The sequence below is a fragment of the Penicillium diatomitis genome (genome assembly GCF_028827545.1).
Source record: "Penicillium diatomitis strain IBT 30728 chromosome Unknown utg000010l_segment0_segment0, whole genome shotgun sequence".
In the NCBI taxonomy this organism is placed as follows: Eukaryota; Fungi; Ascomycota; class Eurotiomycetes; order Eurotiales; family Aspergillaceae; genus Penicillium; species Penicillium diatomitis.
This window is the reverse complement of record NW_026623182.1, coordinates 1,575,451-1,590,234: the sequence shown is the minus strand read 5'-3', so window position 1 is coordinate 1,590,234 and position 14,784 is coordinate 1,575,451. Positions and strand designations below refer to the sequence as shown.

Here is a 14,784-nt window from a genome sequence, read left to right as displayed (position 1 = left end):
TAGCAATAGGCAAAATGAGAACGATCACATCCATTCCATTATACATGGGCGGCTTAAACACCCCAGCCATGGCAGTACGCGTGTACAACTCGTCGTGCCGTTAGCAGCGGCTACTCACGAAAAGCATCATGCCCCATTAGTGACCACTCGCGAATGAGGGCCCGCAATACTTCGTCGGCGGTGCCTCACCCCCGTGGGATAGTGAGCCATCAGCCTCGTCAAGCCAAGAGACGAGGAATCGCGGTCTTCGCCGGACGGGTTTAATCCCGGCGTCGTGGCACCACTCCCACTTGAAGAAGATATGACCGAAGAAGGAGGCAGTTGATGGTCTCTGCGATCTATCTTCTGTAGGGCGAAGTAACCGTAAGGTCCCTGTCTCTCGCCTGCGCCATGGCTGGTTGGTAAGAAAGAGCTGGCTGCGTCCGCGGATCTCGACAGGTACGCCTCTGAACGGGAAAGGTCATGTGTAAAGGGCGTTCGTGCCGATGAAAGTGACGCTGAGAATGGTTGAGGAGTCATGAAAGGGCCAGCTCTCGATGCGGAAGGAGATAAAAACCGATTTACAGATTCTGGACGAGTGGACAGTGCTAGCGAGAGGAAATCGCCGGTGCGACGTTCTGACGTTGTGAGGGCCGATGTCGTGTGAGAACGATGGTGGTGGCGTGCGCCAGAATGAGAATGAGAGCGACGCGAAGAAGCAGACTGTGCGGGGTGCATGGCATGAAGACCCAAGCCACTGGCATGAGGGTAATAGTCCAGATTGGGCGGGCTATTGACTCCTGGGGCCGATCTCAGATGGTCTCCCAATCGAACCAGGTGCGATGGCAATTCGAGGCGATAATTCAATGACAGCCACGCCAGATCGTCAGCATCGAAACCCTCGGGCTCGAGTGCATGCTCCCCTTGCAGACTTTGAGTGGACGAGTTTGATGCTGAGTGGAAGCTCTTCTCTTGCGCTGAGGGTGCGGTTCGAGGCCTTGACGCTTGATCGGAGGGATATTGGTATGATCTCCAGCCGCCCACGCCTTCAAAGTCCCGTCGTTCATCGCCGCTGACGGGGAGACCAATGTAGGGTTCGCTGCTGCTAGGCAGGTGATGAGCCTCGATCATACTCTGCGCATACGACTTGACATCATGTTTTGTGCTTTCGTCATTTGTCTGAATAGCACCCACTCCCGGAGCAAGATGGTCATCGTGACTCCATCGCGACTGCATCAGACCATGTGCCGAGTTTCGTCGCGAATTTCCTGCGGCCGGTGTGACCGGCTCCGATGCAGCAAATGAGAGGAATGACGAGCTGGACAAAGGAAGCGTGAAGAAGCTCACTACAAATCCATAGATCACATCCAAGTACACCACGGAGAATCGCACAAAGAGGGTCGCAAGTGCGACCCACAGTGTCACCCAGGCCGACAATACCATTGGAATGGCAATCAGACCCAGGATGGGAAGCGCCACCAAGTTTGTGACTATGGCACCCATGATGGAGGGGATTCTTCAACCTTGACGTGGACGATTACATGTTTCCGCTGCGAGAGGGTTTTGTAAAAACAATTGAGCTGGAGAGTATCCTCCGAGGCCAAAACACAATCGATATGAAGAGAGCTTAATTGGCTGGGCTTTGGAGGCCAACGTGAATCCAAAATGAGTGAGGGGACAAGTCACTGAAAAAGCATGTGACAGAGAACCGATCAAAACGTGGAGAAACGGCAACTAAACTCAAGTTGGAGTAAGTTCAAAGCTGAGCTTGACAGCCCACTTACATCATCTGGACCCCACTGCGGACAAGCATCCATGATCACGGGAGTTACTAACGGAGTGAAATTCATTTTCAACATGCCTTTTCTATTTCACGTTTCCTGTCTTTCGTTATAATGCCGGCCAGTCCACCCTCTTCGGAGCTTCAAGACACCGATGCGTTCCCGTGGGATCTCGGCGTCTATGACGCACATTGTCATCCGACAGACACAATGGCGTCGATTGCGGATATAGCATCCATGAGCGCCAGAACTCTTACGATTATGGCCACACGAGGCCAAGATCAAGGGCTCGTGTATGACTCGACATTCACAGTGAATAAGCAGGCCGGCCATGCCAGTGAAGAGGATAAAGTGATACCAGCATTCGGCTGGCATCCATGGTTCTCATATCAGATCGTGGACGATAGCAGTGCTGCCAATCCCACAGGGAAAGATGCGCATTATTCAGCCGTCCTTGCGCCGTCGCCTGCCGAAGACGTTGAGTTTTTGAAGAATCTTCCAGAGCTCAAAATTCTCTCTGCACTGGTCGCCGAGACTCGGGACCGGTTGAGACAATTCCCACATGCACTGGTGGGCGAGGTGGGCTTGGACAAGTCCTTCCGATTACCCGGATCATGGACTCGAGAGGATCTCGAGGCTCGCGACGAGCAAATGACTCCGGGCTCACGAGAAGGGCGCCGTCTGTCCCCATATAAAGTCAAGCTGGATCACCAGCGACTAGTATTGAAAGCACAGCTACGCCTAGCGGGGGAGATGCAGCGTCCCGTCTCAGTGCATAGCGTACAATCTCATGGAGCGGTTTTCGAAGTATTACGAGAACTATGGAAGGGCCATGAACGGAAGACCATGTCTCGACGGGAACGCGCGAGACTGCAAGACGCCGAAGGAGCCCTTTCTGATGACGAGAGTCTCCCCGATGTCGAGCATCTCCAGGGAAATAAAGATGATCTTCAAGAGCAGCAAAGGTCCACCACTATGCGCAATACAGACAGTGCACAACCCTTACCCTTCCCGCCGCGCATCTGCATGCACTCCTACTCTGGCCCCGTGGAGCCCATCCGCCAGTTCTTGCATGAGTCGAACCCGTCCGACGTCTATTTTTCGTTCTCGGCCGTCATCAATTTCAGCGGCCTGTCATCCGCAAAGGCTCTGGATGTGATCAAGGCGTTGCCATCCGATCGTATATTGATCGAAAGTGATCTTCACATTGCGGGAAAGCGGATGGACAATCTATTGGAAGATGCAGCGCGGCAAATTTGTCGAGTACGCGGGTGGGAGCTGCGAGAGGGGGTGCAGCAACTCGCTGAAAATTATAAACGCTTTATCTATGGATAACATATATTTCCTCTTTCAACGATAGACATGAGTCCAGAATACTCGTGCCCGGAGGCTCCCACCTGGAGTCATGCCTCTTCTTGGCTGGGCCCTCAAAATTACCACCTCTTACTAATTACTACAGCACTGAGTGTATGTACTTCCTACCAGAAGCTTGACATCCGTAGGTTAATGTCAGAACAGTGAAGGAATAGACCTAGATTCGCCGATTCACGAGATCGACAATGATCTTCTTCGGCGGGCAAATACGTGGAATAGATAATCTTATTGGGTCTAACAGCAAGCCTCAAATATCATGATCTATGTCTAGCTGGAGGTGGGCTGAGGAGAATACACGATTTCGAGTTCAGACGTGCCAACACCTGCTCCCTCTTCGATTACCCCCGCATAAATCACCCTTTGTATGTTCGTCCCTTCGTGAGGCTAATATTCATGTTGTAAAAAGAAAGTTGTCAAGCCGGGCGTATCAGAGCCGACATACATTCAGAAAGGGGCGGAATTTGCAATGCCGTAGATGCAATAGATGGCAAATAATTGCGTGCCCTGAAAAAGGGGAAGAAATGACCTATACGCCATGCATCCAGCCACCGTCTGGCATGAGGTCTGTTAGGGGAGCGTCTTGCCAGTATATCTGACGCCACTCGTCCTCGAGTTCCATGAGACCATCCATTGCCATGGGGACAGGCAGGTCGGCATCTGTAAAGGAGAAAAGTTGACGCCAATCTGGATAGTCGCGAGATTGATCCATCTGGTCAATCTGCATCGCAGTCGAGTAGGGATCATTTCGCTCCAGAGGTCCCACATTGAGCCGCAGGGGAGCTGTGATCCAATTCTCGAATCCGGGATTCGCCTGAGGTGACATTGTGGTCTGCTGTGACCGTGTAGAATCCGGAGTACCGACACTGTAAGACAGCTGTCGAGAATGATGCATAGAAGATGCCGACGCAGGAGAGGTGACTTGCAAAACTTTGATCGGTGGGTGAGGATGAGAATGAGAATGAGGAGGATGAGGCGCCGCAGGTGGTCGAGCGAGTGGAGGCGGAGCCGTTGAGTGTGATTGAGCTGCAGCATATGGTTTTGAACCACCGGCGGTTGCTAAGCGGAGATCTTCCTTGAGTCGTTTTGAGTCCTCGAAGAGACGGAGGATTGTGCCTGCATGAACCCAGTACTCTGCCAATTCACGCAGACTGAAGGACGCTGAATCGAAGCGTCGTAGAGCGTTGATTGCCAGTACAGGATTCGAGAACCGAAGCTCTACCCGGACTTGGATCATCGCAGTGAACAATGTGTGAACGCCTGTGTACCAAAGGAATCTTAAACGATCGTGTAATCTCAGCTCCTCGAAGATGGAGGCGATGACGCTGGCAGCCGCACTACAAATCTCGGCGTCGTGTGGCCCATAGTCATCTGAGTATGCAGATGCCCTTGGGTGGGGCCGATGAAGTAGAATCAGGAAATTGTTGTAGGTCAAATGAAGCATAGCCGACCAGGGATCCATGTCGGACGCTCGCAAGCGCATATTATCGGGCAGCTTCAGAGACCAATTTGCAAGCGACTCGTCAGCTTCTTGGAGAACAGCTTTCCGACGTTCTTCTGTAGCTCGAAGGCCAAATCGGTCTCTGATAAGATACGAGATCATCGTGCAAAGCTCAGTGAAGTGAATAACGAAATCTGACTGGACGTTGGGGCCACAGTTCTCAAAATCAGCGAGTGTCAAGGGTGAGACATCCGAGTCGTCCAGGTTACTGCAAATCATGTGAGTATTTGTGCCTTTTGAAATGAGGATGACAGCAATCACATACATTGCCTGGGGTCGTCCATATGAAAGTGACACAAGCACATCATATTGGACGATAATGAACCAGAGGCGTCTCCACATTCGCCGGTCACGGGTGACAAAACTGCTCGAAACTGGATTGCGGTGCATGCCGAGACCAGTCGCAATGCGTGCGGCCACGCCGACCCAGAAGTGAGCATCCCCGGCAACATCGTCATCGGCTCTATCCGAGTGCCATGTCAATAGCAGAGCCACCTGAACGAGGATATCACGATTCCGCTCAATGCGATTATCGAAAAGATACTTGGTGCGGCGGAAGAAGATCTCTTTCAAAGTGTCGCGCTCTGACTTGGGACGAGACACATGCGTACCCACCAGAAGGATGGCTTGAAGCAAAAGTATTGGCGGGGGGTCAGCGGGATCCCGATTGCGGTATTGTGTCATGAACAGATCCTCGTCGACAATTGGATATCCAGGATTGACGTAGGTGAAGTACGCTTGTACCAGCTGATCAGCTAGTGCAGGCTCAGGGAGAGTGAGCGCGTCCATCAAGAGCTGATCATGGCCCGTTTTCATTTGTCGCCGAGGAATCTCATTGCTTGCAAAGTGGTACACATTGTCGGCTTGGTCGCGCTGCTGGCGAATCAAGAACGACATATTGGAGTGTTCATGGCCAATGTAGAACGCGCGCACTCCTCTTTGAATCTCTCGTCGACCGGATTCCTCTTCGTCTATGAGTTTGACCAGGTGCTGTTCCATTTCGGAATGAGCCTCATGAGCATGCGACAGGTCTGGACCATGACGCCCAAACGAATTGGAGTCAGAATTGGATTGGAAGTCATGAGGCTGATTGTTCGCGAGAGTCGCGTTTGCAGGATCTGTACCGAACGTCGTTGCAAAGCTAGTAGGAAGGGGCGTCCCAGCTGTTGTGGGCGGATTGACGGCATTCTCTGAGGTCGGTAAAGGCCGAGATCGGATGGGAACAGGATCCAGAATCGACCTTACAGCCAGTCTTTTTTTCTTCTCATGGATGCGACAGTCGTTCTTTCCGGAAGAGCGACAGTTTGTGCAAGGAAGACCGACTACACGGGCATCGCAGCGAACTTTACGACGGTGGCAATGGACACAAGCAGCCGAGCCTACGAGCAGCCAAAATCATCATCGATTAGTACGAACACCTTGTAATGACTCGGGAACCTCTTTCGCACCACCAAGTTGAGCCTCATAAGGGCCACATTCGCCGCGCGTACGAGACGGCACTTTCATGACAGTTGTTGAGCCATGAAGACCTGGTTGCCGGCAGGACTTGAGACTTACCTTGTTTGCGCTTGCTCACCCCATCGGCCGTGAGCGGCGGGGAGGGATTATCGTTGGCGGTAGACATGGCAGAAGGGCCATCCACATCGTTTCATGCGCTGATCGGCCACTGTGCTGCATTATTTTTCAGGAGCAGTTACTGCCGAGCGATTCAAGGCATTTTGTTTCAGGCGAATAACGGTCTCAAGGAGGGGAAGGCTGAGATCTGCGACTACGGAGCGAAAAAAGTTCGGGAAGTTGAGGGCTGCGGGATCGGGTCCGAGTCTCTCTCACTGTGGTGGAGTTCGTTCCACAGGCAGGCGTCGCAGTGGTTCGGAGGAGATTATGTAAATCAGATCGTCCCGCCGACCCCAGCAGTGGGGCTACTTCAGACTTCGGGGTCGAGTCTATCTGAATTAAGGTAGTCCAGTCCACAAGCTGATAGTAGTGTCTGAGCAGTGGTCTCTGTGGTTCCTCGGGGGAAACATTTTCGAGTCATTGTCGGGGTCCGTGGGAAGCTACCAAGTACCGCGATCTGTTCTGTTACATGCGACGCCTAAAGCGGTCAGTTACAAAAAAACGGACACCTTGAGTTATGTAGTCAAACTTCACTGAGCGACAGTGGGTTGGTCGAGTCAAAGAGATGAGATAGATTGAGCTAGATATTGACTTTGCAACCGCACGCAGATCGAATCAAACCAAGCCGCCTCTGATAGTAGTACTCCAGCCAGGACTATCATGTTCAAGCGCTGTCAGGTTAGTAGATCTACATACCGGCTAGAGGCGTTCCGAAGCAGTATGAGGGCCATCTAAAGCTACGGTTTTTGGAGTCGCCAGCCTCTCACGTTAAGGTCCTGCAGTCAAGGTCTCAAAGTCTCAGGTACTATGGCAAGGACAGCAGGGAGTGCATCGCTTGCTGGCAAAGGACTCACGGTTCATATTCGCCTTCACGGCGTTGCAGTCGGAAGCGACCTGTAAGTGGGAACCGCAACCGATATCTTTCGTAACGGACAACCCACGACGAGGAAATTCTAAAGGGAGTCCCACTGCTCAGTGCTCCCTTCCAAGGCGGGCTGTTCCTTGATGTCTCAACTGAACGCCCATGTTTCCCTCGGGGCTCACGTCAATAGAGGCACAATGTCATGTCACCTGCCCTCGAAAGGCCCCACGTTCATCACCTGACGCTGTAAACACAAGGCAGGCGGATACATGTCATTTGCAGCTTGCGCAAACATTGAACAGCACTTGACCAGGAAAGTAAGTTTGACACAAGACCCTATATACGCTCCGGACGTGCAACGTCCCGTGATCTGGTCGTCTGAGTCATCAACGCGTGGTATTCAAGACAAATATCGCTTCAGCTATCGATTCTCGACACGATTTGATGTCGAGACAGGCAGAAATGGTTGTCTCTAATAAGCATCTCCACCAGCGCCGTTGTGAGGCTGTCCAACGATAGCGGAGTACCCATATGCCTCTTGGTCGGTCGGGTCCAAATTGGGGTTCAGGATTTGGTTCGCTCCCTCGGCGCCCTCTGGAAACCCACCGGGGCGAGGCTGACCGGCGCCACCAACCTGACCACCAGCACCAAATCCACTGCTCTCCGGGCGGCCCTGATTCTCATTTCGCGTGGTTTGAGTCTGTGACTGGATTAGTGGAACAGCAGACATGCAGGTCGTTTCGGACAACATGACTCACTTCACGGTACTTTGAGAGATAAATTTTCAGGGCCTCCGCATAGTTCTCGAAACCTAGGGAGGTCATGGCGAACAGAATGTCCTCGCCGTTGACAGTCTTCCGCTTCTCTTGCTGGCACTTCTCCGATGCTGGTAGCCTCATATGTTAGCGCAGATACCCGACGCTTGCACGATCGTGGTCAAGCCGCAACTCACCCTCGCTGGTGATGAACGAGATGAACTCGCTCACACACTCCTGCATGCATTCCTTGGCTTCCTTGGCGATCTTGGCATTCTCAGGGAGCGCAAGTTTCATGATGCGAGCCACTATTCAGAGATAATGATTAGCACGGGGTCTGTTATTCGAACATGACGGTGAGGTCGCGAGATCGATAGTGTGGATCTCAGTGAACGAGAGACACGACAGCGGCCATGCAGCTTCCGCGATCCTTGCCGTTGAAGATGGACAGATTGGACATTCTGGACCATGCAAGTCTCTTTCCGGAGGTAAATAGAGGTAAATAGAGTCCATGTCGACCTCAAATCGACCTCGCCCTTGAGAATAAGGCGCGCCTTACGCCCAAGGCAAGACGAGAGCGATGCAGTTCCCACAGCTTTGTCGATATTACATATGGCCATGTCACTCGATCACGTAGCGGCGGAAGCCAACTGGTGGCATTGTTGATGACCAACCGCTCTCCACAGAGGGCTGGCTATCAGCCGAATGGTCGGGGCGAACACGCTATGTCGACGGCAATGAGAAGCTGCAAGGAGAGACAAAATGAACTTACCATTTGCAATTGGCAGCCAGCGATCTTGTTCCTTCACCTCAAACTCACCCTGGCCCTGACCTGGACCATCCTGTTGCTCTTTGTCCATGTGCTCTTGTTCGTCGCCAGAGTGTGCACCTGCTTCCTCATGCTCCTTGGGAGAATGCGACTGTGATTCAGACATGATTATGACTCTTTTGAACCTGCTCACGGGCTCCTTAGGCGCCGGTCCTGCTGTTCGCTCTGCTGTCGACACCCACGTCAGCTTAGAACATCAGGTTGGGCCTATTGTTTCCAAGCCAGCCTTGGCCGAGGTCCTTTCGAGCACTTTCGTATCATTGGTTGACCACGTACCGCTTCACAATAGCCCCAGAGAGCGCGTTGTTCAAAGCACACACAGGTCGTGCGGATGAACCTCCAGTACCCGCTTGTACTTGCAATGCGAACGCAACTGCAATCAATTAGCGCGACTGGATATGGGTGGAACTTGTCTCAAAGGTTCAGTGCTCAAAGCCAATCAGCAACTACTGCATGTCGCAAATCTCTCTACACAAGAGGACAATATACGACCGAGGTGCGATGTAATGCAATGGAGTTAGCTTGTGAGCTCTGAACCGAACGAGCTCGGTGACGCCGCGACGCGGGAGACAACGCGGGCGGGTGGGTCAAGCCTTGGGGGGGTGGCTCGTGAGCCCAAGAAGACTCATGTTGTACCACATGGTAAGGCTCACACGCTGTTGAAGGGGATTGGGCATACCTTCTGATGGAGAGTGAAACCGGTGTTCGTGATGTTATTGGGTATCGACGATTGTTATTCCTGATTCGCCTGTATCAAGTACAAACAAGGGTCAGGGCGCTGCGGTGGTTGGGAGAAGACTCGGGAGGGTCCTTTCACGTCCGGAGGGCCGAATGGACGAACCAGAACTCTTTCCGGTTGAAGGCGGTGGTTGGCCATTGTACAATGTACATACCTTAGAGAGATGGAAAGGTAAGAAGTTACCGAACAAATCAGGATGCGGAGGCCCACAAGAGAGGTTGTTGCAAGTTGGGGGTGGAACCAAATCCAAAGGAATGCCAAATTGCCTTGACAGGAGAACTGAAGAGATGAGGAGTTGACAATGACAATGACAGCGTCTGGACCTAAAGAGGGCGTGAGGCGGGCCTGACCCGCCCCGAGTAACGATCAAGTCTGGCGGCCTCAGGTGTCACACTTAGTGCCTCAGGCTTTACATGCGCTCATATACTCACGAGTCACGAGTGTCACCACATCTTAGTACTGCTACAGCAAGACTCCGACATCTACTCCTACTATTCTTCAAACTAAATTTACCAAAGACCACTAGACGTTGTCCATGAGGCCTTCTAGCTAATTTCCACAATTACCTGCTGTGGTTTCAATGCAGCTATCAGACTCAAAGATTTACAACAATAGTGAGGGTGCAACAACGGGCCCGGGCTTCTTACAGAGTGTCCCTGGACAATATGTTTGAATGAATGTAGGAAAGTAGTTGGGTCGGTACCTAATCTATGACTAGGAGGAAAGCGTTTTATACACGCATTTAGCATCTTGAGGAGGCACTAGTGAGCAAAGCCAGAGCTGCTAGAGGCGTGAGGATACACTTTTCTGTCATACAGGCATCAAAGTATGTTCGACTTAGGAGTTCCTACCTGTATGAGGGGTGGGTATATCTTGTAATAATAATGTCAATTTCCGATTGCTCGATATGAAGAGATCAGCGGTTTCAGAAGAGCTCCGAGAATGGAAGAAGATGCTCGACTCTCATGGCGGCTCTGACTGGTCGACCAGTGTTTCCAATTTCCAGAAGACTAGTATTTGCATACTCCAGTCAAGCTGATGAAGACGAATCATCCATCTCAATCTTCTTTGAAAGATTGAGACTTGCACGATTGTGACATTGGAAATGTAAAGACATGAAGGAGAACAAAGCTGGTGCATGAGTCATTTCAGTGAATTTCATTTAAACCACTAACGAAGCTGGTTGTACTTCATATCCAAGCTCTTTCCCACTGGAACGCCGTGTGCATATCTCCCAGAGTATGGCCTCATACTTTGCCGTCATTTTCTAGGGAGGGTTTTGAGATTCAAACATGCCGCCTAAGGCTGTACAACCTGAATGTTGTTCTTTTTCTGTTCGATGAAAAAGGCAGCCGTTAGCACATTATTCTATGAAGAGTCCACACACACTACATCCTGCCAGTGTTGTTTGGCATGTTGAAGACTCACCTTCCAGTTGTCCAACTCGTTCTGTTTGTTCTTATATTGCTTTAGCATGTCGTCCAGCACCTGCTTCAAGCCATCGGAGTTGGTCTTCAGTGCTGGCAGGACGTCCTGGACAGTACGCTCGACGAGGACACCATTGACCATGCGGAAGCACTTGCGGTCGGACGGGAGAGGGTTTAGCGTCTCAATGACAAGCCTAGGAATAAGGTGCATCAGTATAACTCAAAGGAAAAGTAGCCCGCTGCGATCGTGGCCCGCTTGACGCTAAAGGGGCACAGGAGAAAGCCAGCGCGGTAAAGTCTTTTGTGATCCGGAAGCTGAGCAACTGGAGGGAAAGAGACTGCATACTTATGTTCCTCAGCTTCCTGCTCGATATCCCCAATCTTTGACGCTAATTGTTGTAGCGTGTTCTTGAAGTTGGTGTATTGAAGCTGGAGCTCTGGAGAAAGAGAAGTAAGGGTCAGCTCGTATCACTCTTGACTGATAAAAACCATATGAAGTAATGCATACCTTGCTGCTTCTTCGGATCTATTTGCTGTTGACTAGACATTATTGCGATTGGTGCGGCGTATGCATGCACTTCAGGAAAAGAGAAGCTCGAAAGTTGCGATAACGATGCGGGGCGATTGTTGGTCAAGATTCCGCGGCTCGGCAATCATGGCATGCGGATGTCAGTGTCACACCGTCTACTTTTCCTCGATTTACAGAAAGATTAGCTGAAACATTTTTGATGTCTTCCTTGAAGACTTTATTCTTTTGTCATAAATTGTTGAATACCTTGACCACAGCAGCACAAGGCTCGAGGTCTTAAAAGTACTTACTCAAGGATGATGGTCATGTGACTGATAAGAGAATGTTTGTCCTGTTTGACTCGAGTTTCGAGGGCAATTAAGATGCGGCGCATTCAATCAAGCTCCGATAAAGACCGTCCGAGGCTTTTGGTAACCCCAGCGCTGACATTCAGATATATCGGAATCGTTCGACATGGATCGCAATGGATTTAGTCATGGTGTTCCGCCGGCCAAGCGACAAAGGACAGGCCACTCCTCATATGATCAAGATCAGATGTGGCATCGCGAACAGCTTGTCAAGTCTGGCCTTGCCCAGCAAACTGGTGTTCAGCATGCACATTACCTCGCGGAAGATCAAGAAGATACACGAGTGCATCTGAGCGTACACGAGCTGCGGCCTCCTTTCCTCGATGGCCGAACGATTTTCACCACGCAGCTGGACCCGATCTCCGCTGTTCGCGATCCCCAAAGTGATATGGCAGTCTTCAGTCGCAAGGGAAGCAAGGTTGTTCGGGAACGTCGACAACAAAGGGAACGCCAAAAACAGGCACAGGATGCGACCACAATGGCGGGCACAACGCTAGGAAACATCATGGGCGTCAAAGACGAGGAGGAAGGTGACAGTGCAGTAGCCGCTCCAGTTGAGGAAGTCTACAAGCGCGGAGGGAACAAATTCGCCCAGCATCTCAAGAAAGAAGGGGCTGGTTCAAGTGCATTCAGCAATAGCAAGACATTACGCGAACAAAGAGAATACTTGCCCGCCTTTGCTGTTCGCGAAGATCTGCTGCGCGTCATCCGGGACAATCAGGTTACCATCGTCGTCGGAGAGACCGGTTCAGGAAAAACGACTCAATTGACTCAGTTCCTTCATGAAGATGGCTACTCTGAACTCGGTATGATTGGCTGCACGCAGCCACGTCGTGTCGCAGCGATGAGCGTCGCAAAGCGGGTTAGTGAAGAGATGGAAGTTGAGCTCGGTGACCTCGTTGGATACGCTATTCGATTCGAGGATTGCACTAGTGATAAGACGGTCATTAAATGTGAGTGTTTATAACTCTCATGCGCAGGATTAGGGAAACGGGGCGCGTGTCTATCAGAACACATCTAACAATTATCTTTTTAGATATGACGGATGGTGTGCTGCTTCGAGAGTCTCTGGCCCAAGGCGATTTGGATAAATACTCATGCATTATTATGGACGAAGCTCACGAGCGAGGATTGAATACAGACGTGCTCATGGGACTTTTGAAAAAGGTTCTTGCACGGCGCAGGGACCTGAAATTGATTGTCACGTCGGCCACAATGAACGCAGACCGTTTCTCTCGCTTTTTCGGCGGAGCTCCTGAATTTATCATCCCCGGCAGAACGTTCCCTGTGGATGTTCATTTCTCCCGATCGCCCTGTGAAGACTATGTCGACAGCGCCGTCAAGCAGGTTCTGACTATCCATGTATCACAAGGACCAGGTGACATACTCGTCTTCATGACCGGACAAGAAGACATCGAGGCAACCTGTGAGCTTGTTGAGGAGCGACTGAAGCTACTGAACGATCCTCCGAAGTTGAGTATATTGCCCATATACAGTCAGTTGCCGGCAGAGCAACAAGCGAAGGTTTTCGAAAAAGCCGACAAGGGAGTCCGAAAGGTGATAGTAGCCACCAACATTGCGGAGACCAGTCTGACTATCGATGGAATCATGTATGTTGTCGACCCGGGCTACTCGAAGCTCAAGACATACAACCCCAAAATGGGCATGGACAGCCTCCAGATCACACCAATCTCTCAAGCAAACGCCAACCAACGGTCCGGCCGTGCTGGACGCACAGGTCCTGGAAAGGCGTACCGCTTGTACACCGAGACAGCCTACAAGAACGAACTCTACATACAGACGATTCCCGAAATTCAGCGTACGAGTCTGGCCAATACTGTGCTTCTCCTTAAATCCCTCGGCGTCAAGGACCTCCTCGAGTTCGACTTCATGGACCCGCCATCACAGGAGGTGATGTCCACCTCATTGTTCGAATTATGGGCTCTTGGGGCACTGGATAACCTAGGAGAACTGACACAACTTGGTCGTCGCATGACCCCGTTCCCAGCTGATCCAGCCCTGGCCAAACTTATCATCATGGCGGCAGAAGTTTACGGTTGCAGCGAGGAGATGCTCACCATCGTCTCCATGCTGACAGTACCGCACGTGTTCTACCGACCGCGCGAGCGCGAGGAAGAAGCCGACTCTGCTCACGAAAAGTTCTACGTGCATGAATCGGACCATCTGACACTACTCCATGTCTACACACAATGGAAGGCGAACGGCTGTTCCGACCGCTGGTGCACCCGCCACTTCCTCCACTCCAAGAACCTGCGCCAGGCCAGGGAGGTCCGAGATCAATTTCAAGACATCATGACTCAACAAAAGATGCCCCTTGTGAGTTGCGGTACCGACTGGGATGTGATTCGGAAATGTATCTGCTCAGGCTTCTACCATCAAGCCGCGCGTCGCGGTGGAGGTAGTGGCTCTGAGAAAGAATATCTCAACCTCCGCACCAGTGTGTCGATGTACCTGTCGAGATCCAGTGCATTGTCTGGCCTGGCTGATGCCCCGCCATTTGTTGTCTATCACGAGTTGAGGCTTACCGCCCGAGAGTACATGTCCGTTGTGACAGCTGTTGATCCCGAGGTACGTGCCATGCATTTCCACCAAACCCTGGAGCTTTCGACCCAAACGAAAACTGACAATTGTGTTCAAAAACCCCCCTAGTGGCTTGCCGATCTCGGAGGAGTCTTCTACTCGATGAAAGAAAAGGGATACTCGCAACGCGATCGCCGCACCAAGGAGCGGGAAATCAACAAAAGCATGCAGATCCAACAAGAAATGGCCGATGCGCGTGTCATGGCTGCCAAGGCCAAAGAAGCCGAAAAGGACCTCGACTCTGCGCGACGCAGGAATGAAATCGAAGTTGGCGGAGCACGATCTGCTGTGCGCCGGCCGGTGGTTGTTCCAGGTGGGAAGAGGCCAGTTGGTGGTGTGAGCGGGTCGTCTTCTCCGTCTCTTCGGCCTGGCGCTGGGTTCGGTGGCTCTACAGGCAGTGTTGTGAAGAAGCCGATTGGAAGGCGGCGTCCTGGACAATTCTAATCCAA

General features: G+C 51.6%; 6 protein-coding genes across 6 annotated transcripts; 2 read left to right on the top strand and 4 right to left on the bottom strand.

Annotated features, from left to right (window-relative positions):
• Positions 1–126: 126 nt before the first annotated feature.
• N7539_007565 (uncharacterized protein) lies at positions 127–1,482 on the bottom strand (the record flags this gene model as incomplete). The annotated part of the gene is made up of 1 exon (XM_056937166.1): positions 127–1,482. The coding sequence occupies one exon, from the start codon at positions 1,480–1,482 to the stop codon at positions 127–129; it is 1,356 nt and encodes a 451-aa protein (XP_056787965.1).
• A 392-nt stretch (positions 1,483–1,874) lies between these two features.
• Positions 1,875–3,095, top strand: N7539_007564 (TatD family hydrolase; the record flags this gene model as incomplete). The annotated part of the gene is made up of 1 exon (XM_056937165.1): positions 1,875–3,095. One exon carries the CDS (start codon positions 1,875–1,877, stop codon positions 3,093–3,095), a length of 1,221 nt encoding a protein of 406 aa, XP_056787964.1.
• A 565-nt stretch (positions 3,096–3,660) lies between these two features.
• On the bottom strand, positions 3,661–6,256 carry N7539_007563 (Acetamidase regulatory protein; the record flags this gene model as incomplete). The annotated part of the gene is made up of 3 exons (XM_056937164.1): positions 3,661–4,840; positions 4,898–6,011; positions 6,190–6,256. 3 exons carry the CDS (start codon positions 6,254–6,256, stop codon positions 3,661–3,663), a joined length of 2,361 nt encoding a protein of 786 aa, XP_056787963.1.
• A 1,324-nt stretch (positions 6,257–7,580) lies between these two features.
• Positions 7,581–8,798, bottom strand: N7539_007562 (nuclear transcription factor Y subunit beta; the record flags this gene model as incomplete). The annotated part of the gene is made up of 4 exons (XM_056937163.1): positions 7,581–7,808; positions 7,867–7,994; positions 8,061–8,171; positions 8,636–8,798. The coding sequence occupies 4 exons, from the start codon at positions 8,796–8,798 to the stop codon at positions 7,581–7,583; spliced, it is 630 nt and encodes a 209-aa protein (XP_056787962.1).
• A 1,932-nt stretch (positions 8,799–10,730) lies between these two features.
• Positions 10,731–11,406, bottom strand: N7539_007561 (putative prefoldin subunit 2; the record flags this gene model as incomplete). Its single annotated transcript, XM_056937162.1, has 4 exons — positions 10,731–10,799; positions 10,860–11,052; positions 11,205–11,295; positions 11,367–11,406. 4 exons carry the CDS (start codon positions 11,404–11,406, stop codon positions 10,731–10,733), a joined length of 393 nt encoding a protein of 130 aa, XP_056787961.1.
• A 434-nt stretch (positions 11,407–11,840) lies between these two features.
• On the top strand, positions 11,841–14,779 carry N7539_007560 (putative mRNA splicing factor RNA helicase (Prp16); the record flags this gene model as incomplete). The annotated part of the gene is made up of 3 exons (XM_056937161.1): positions 11,841–12,687; positions 12,771–14,323; positions 14,405–14,779. The coding sequence occupies 3 exons, from the start codon at positions 11,841–11,843 to the stop codon at positions 14,777–14,779; spliced, it is 2,775 nt and encodes a 924-aa protein (XP_056787960.1).
• Positions 14,780–14,784: the final 5 nt, after the last annotated feature.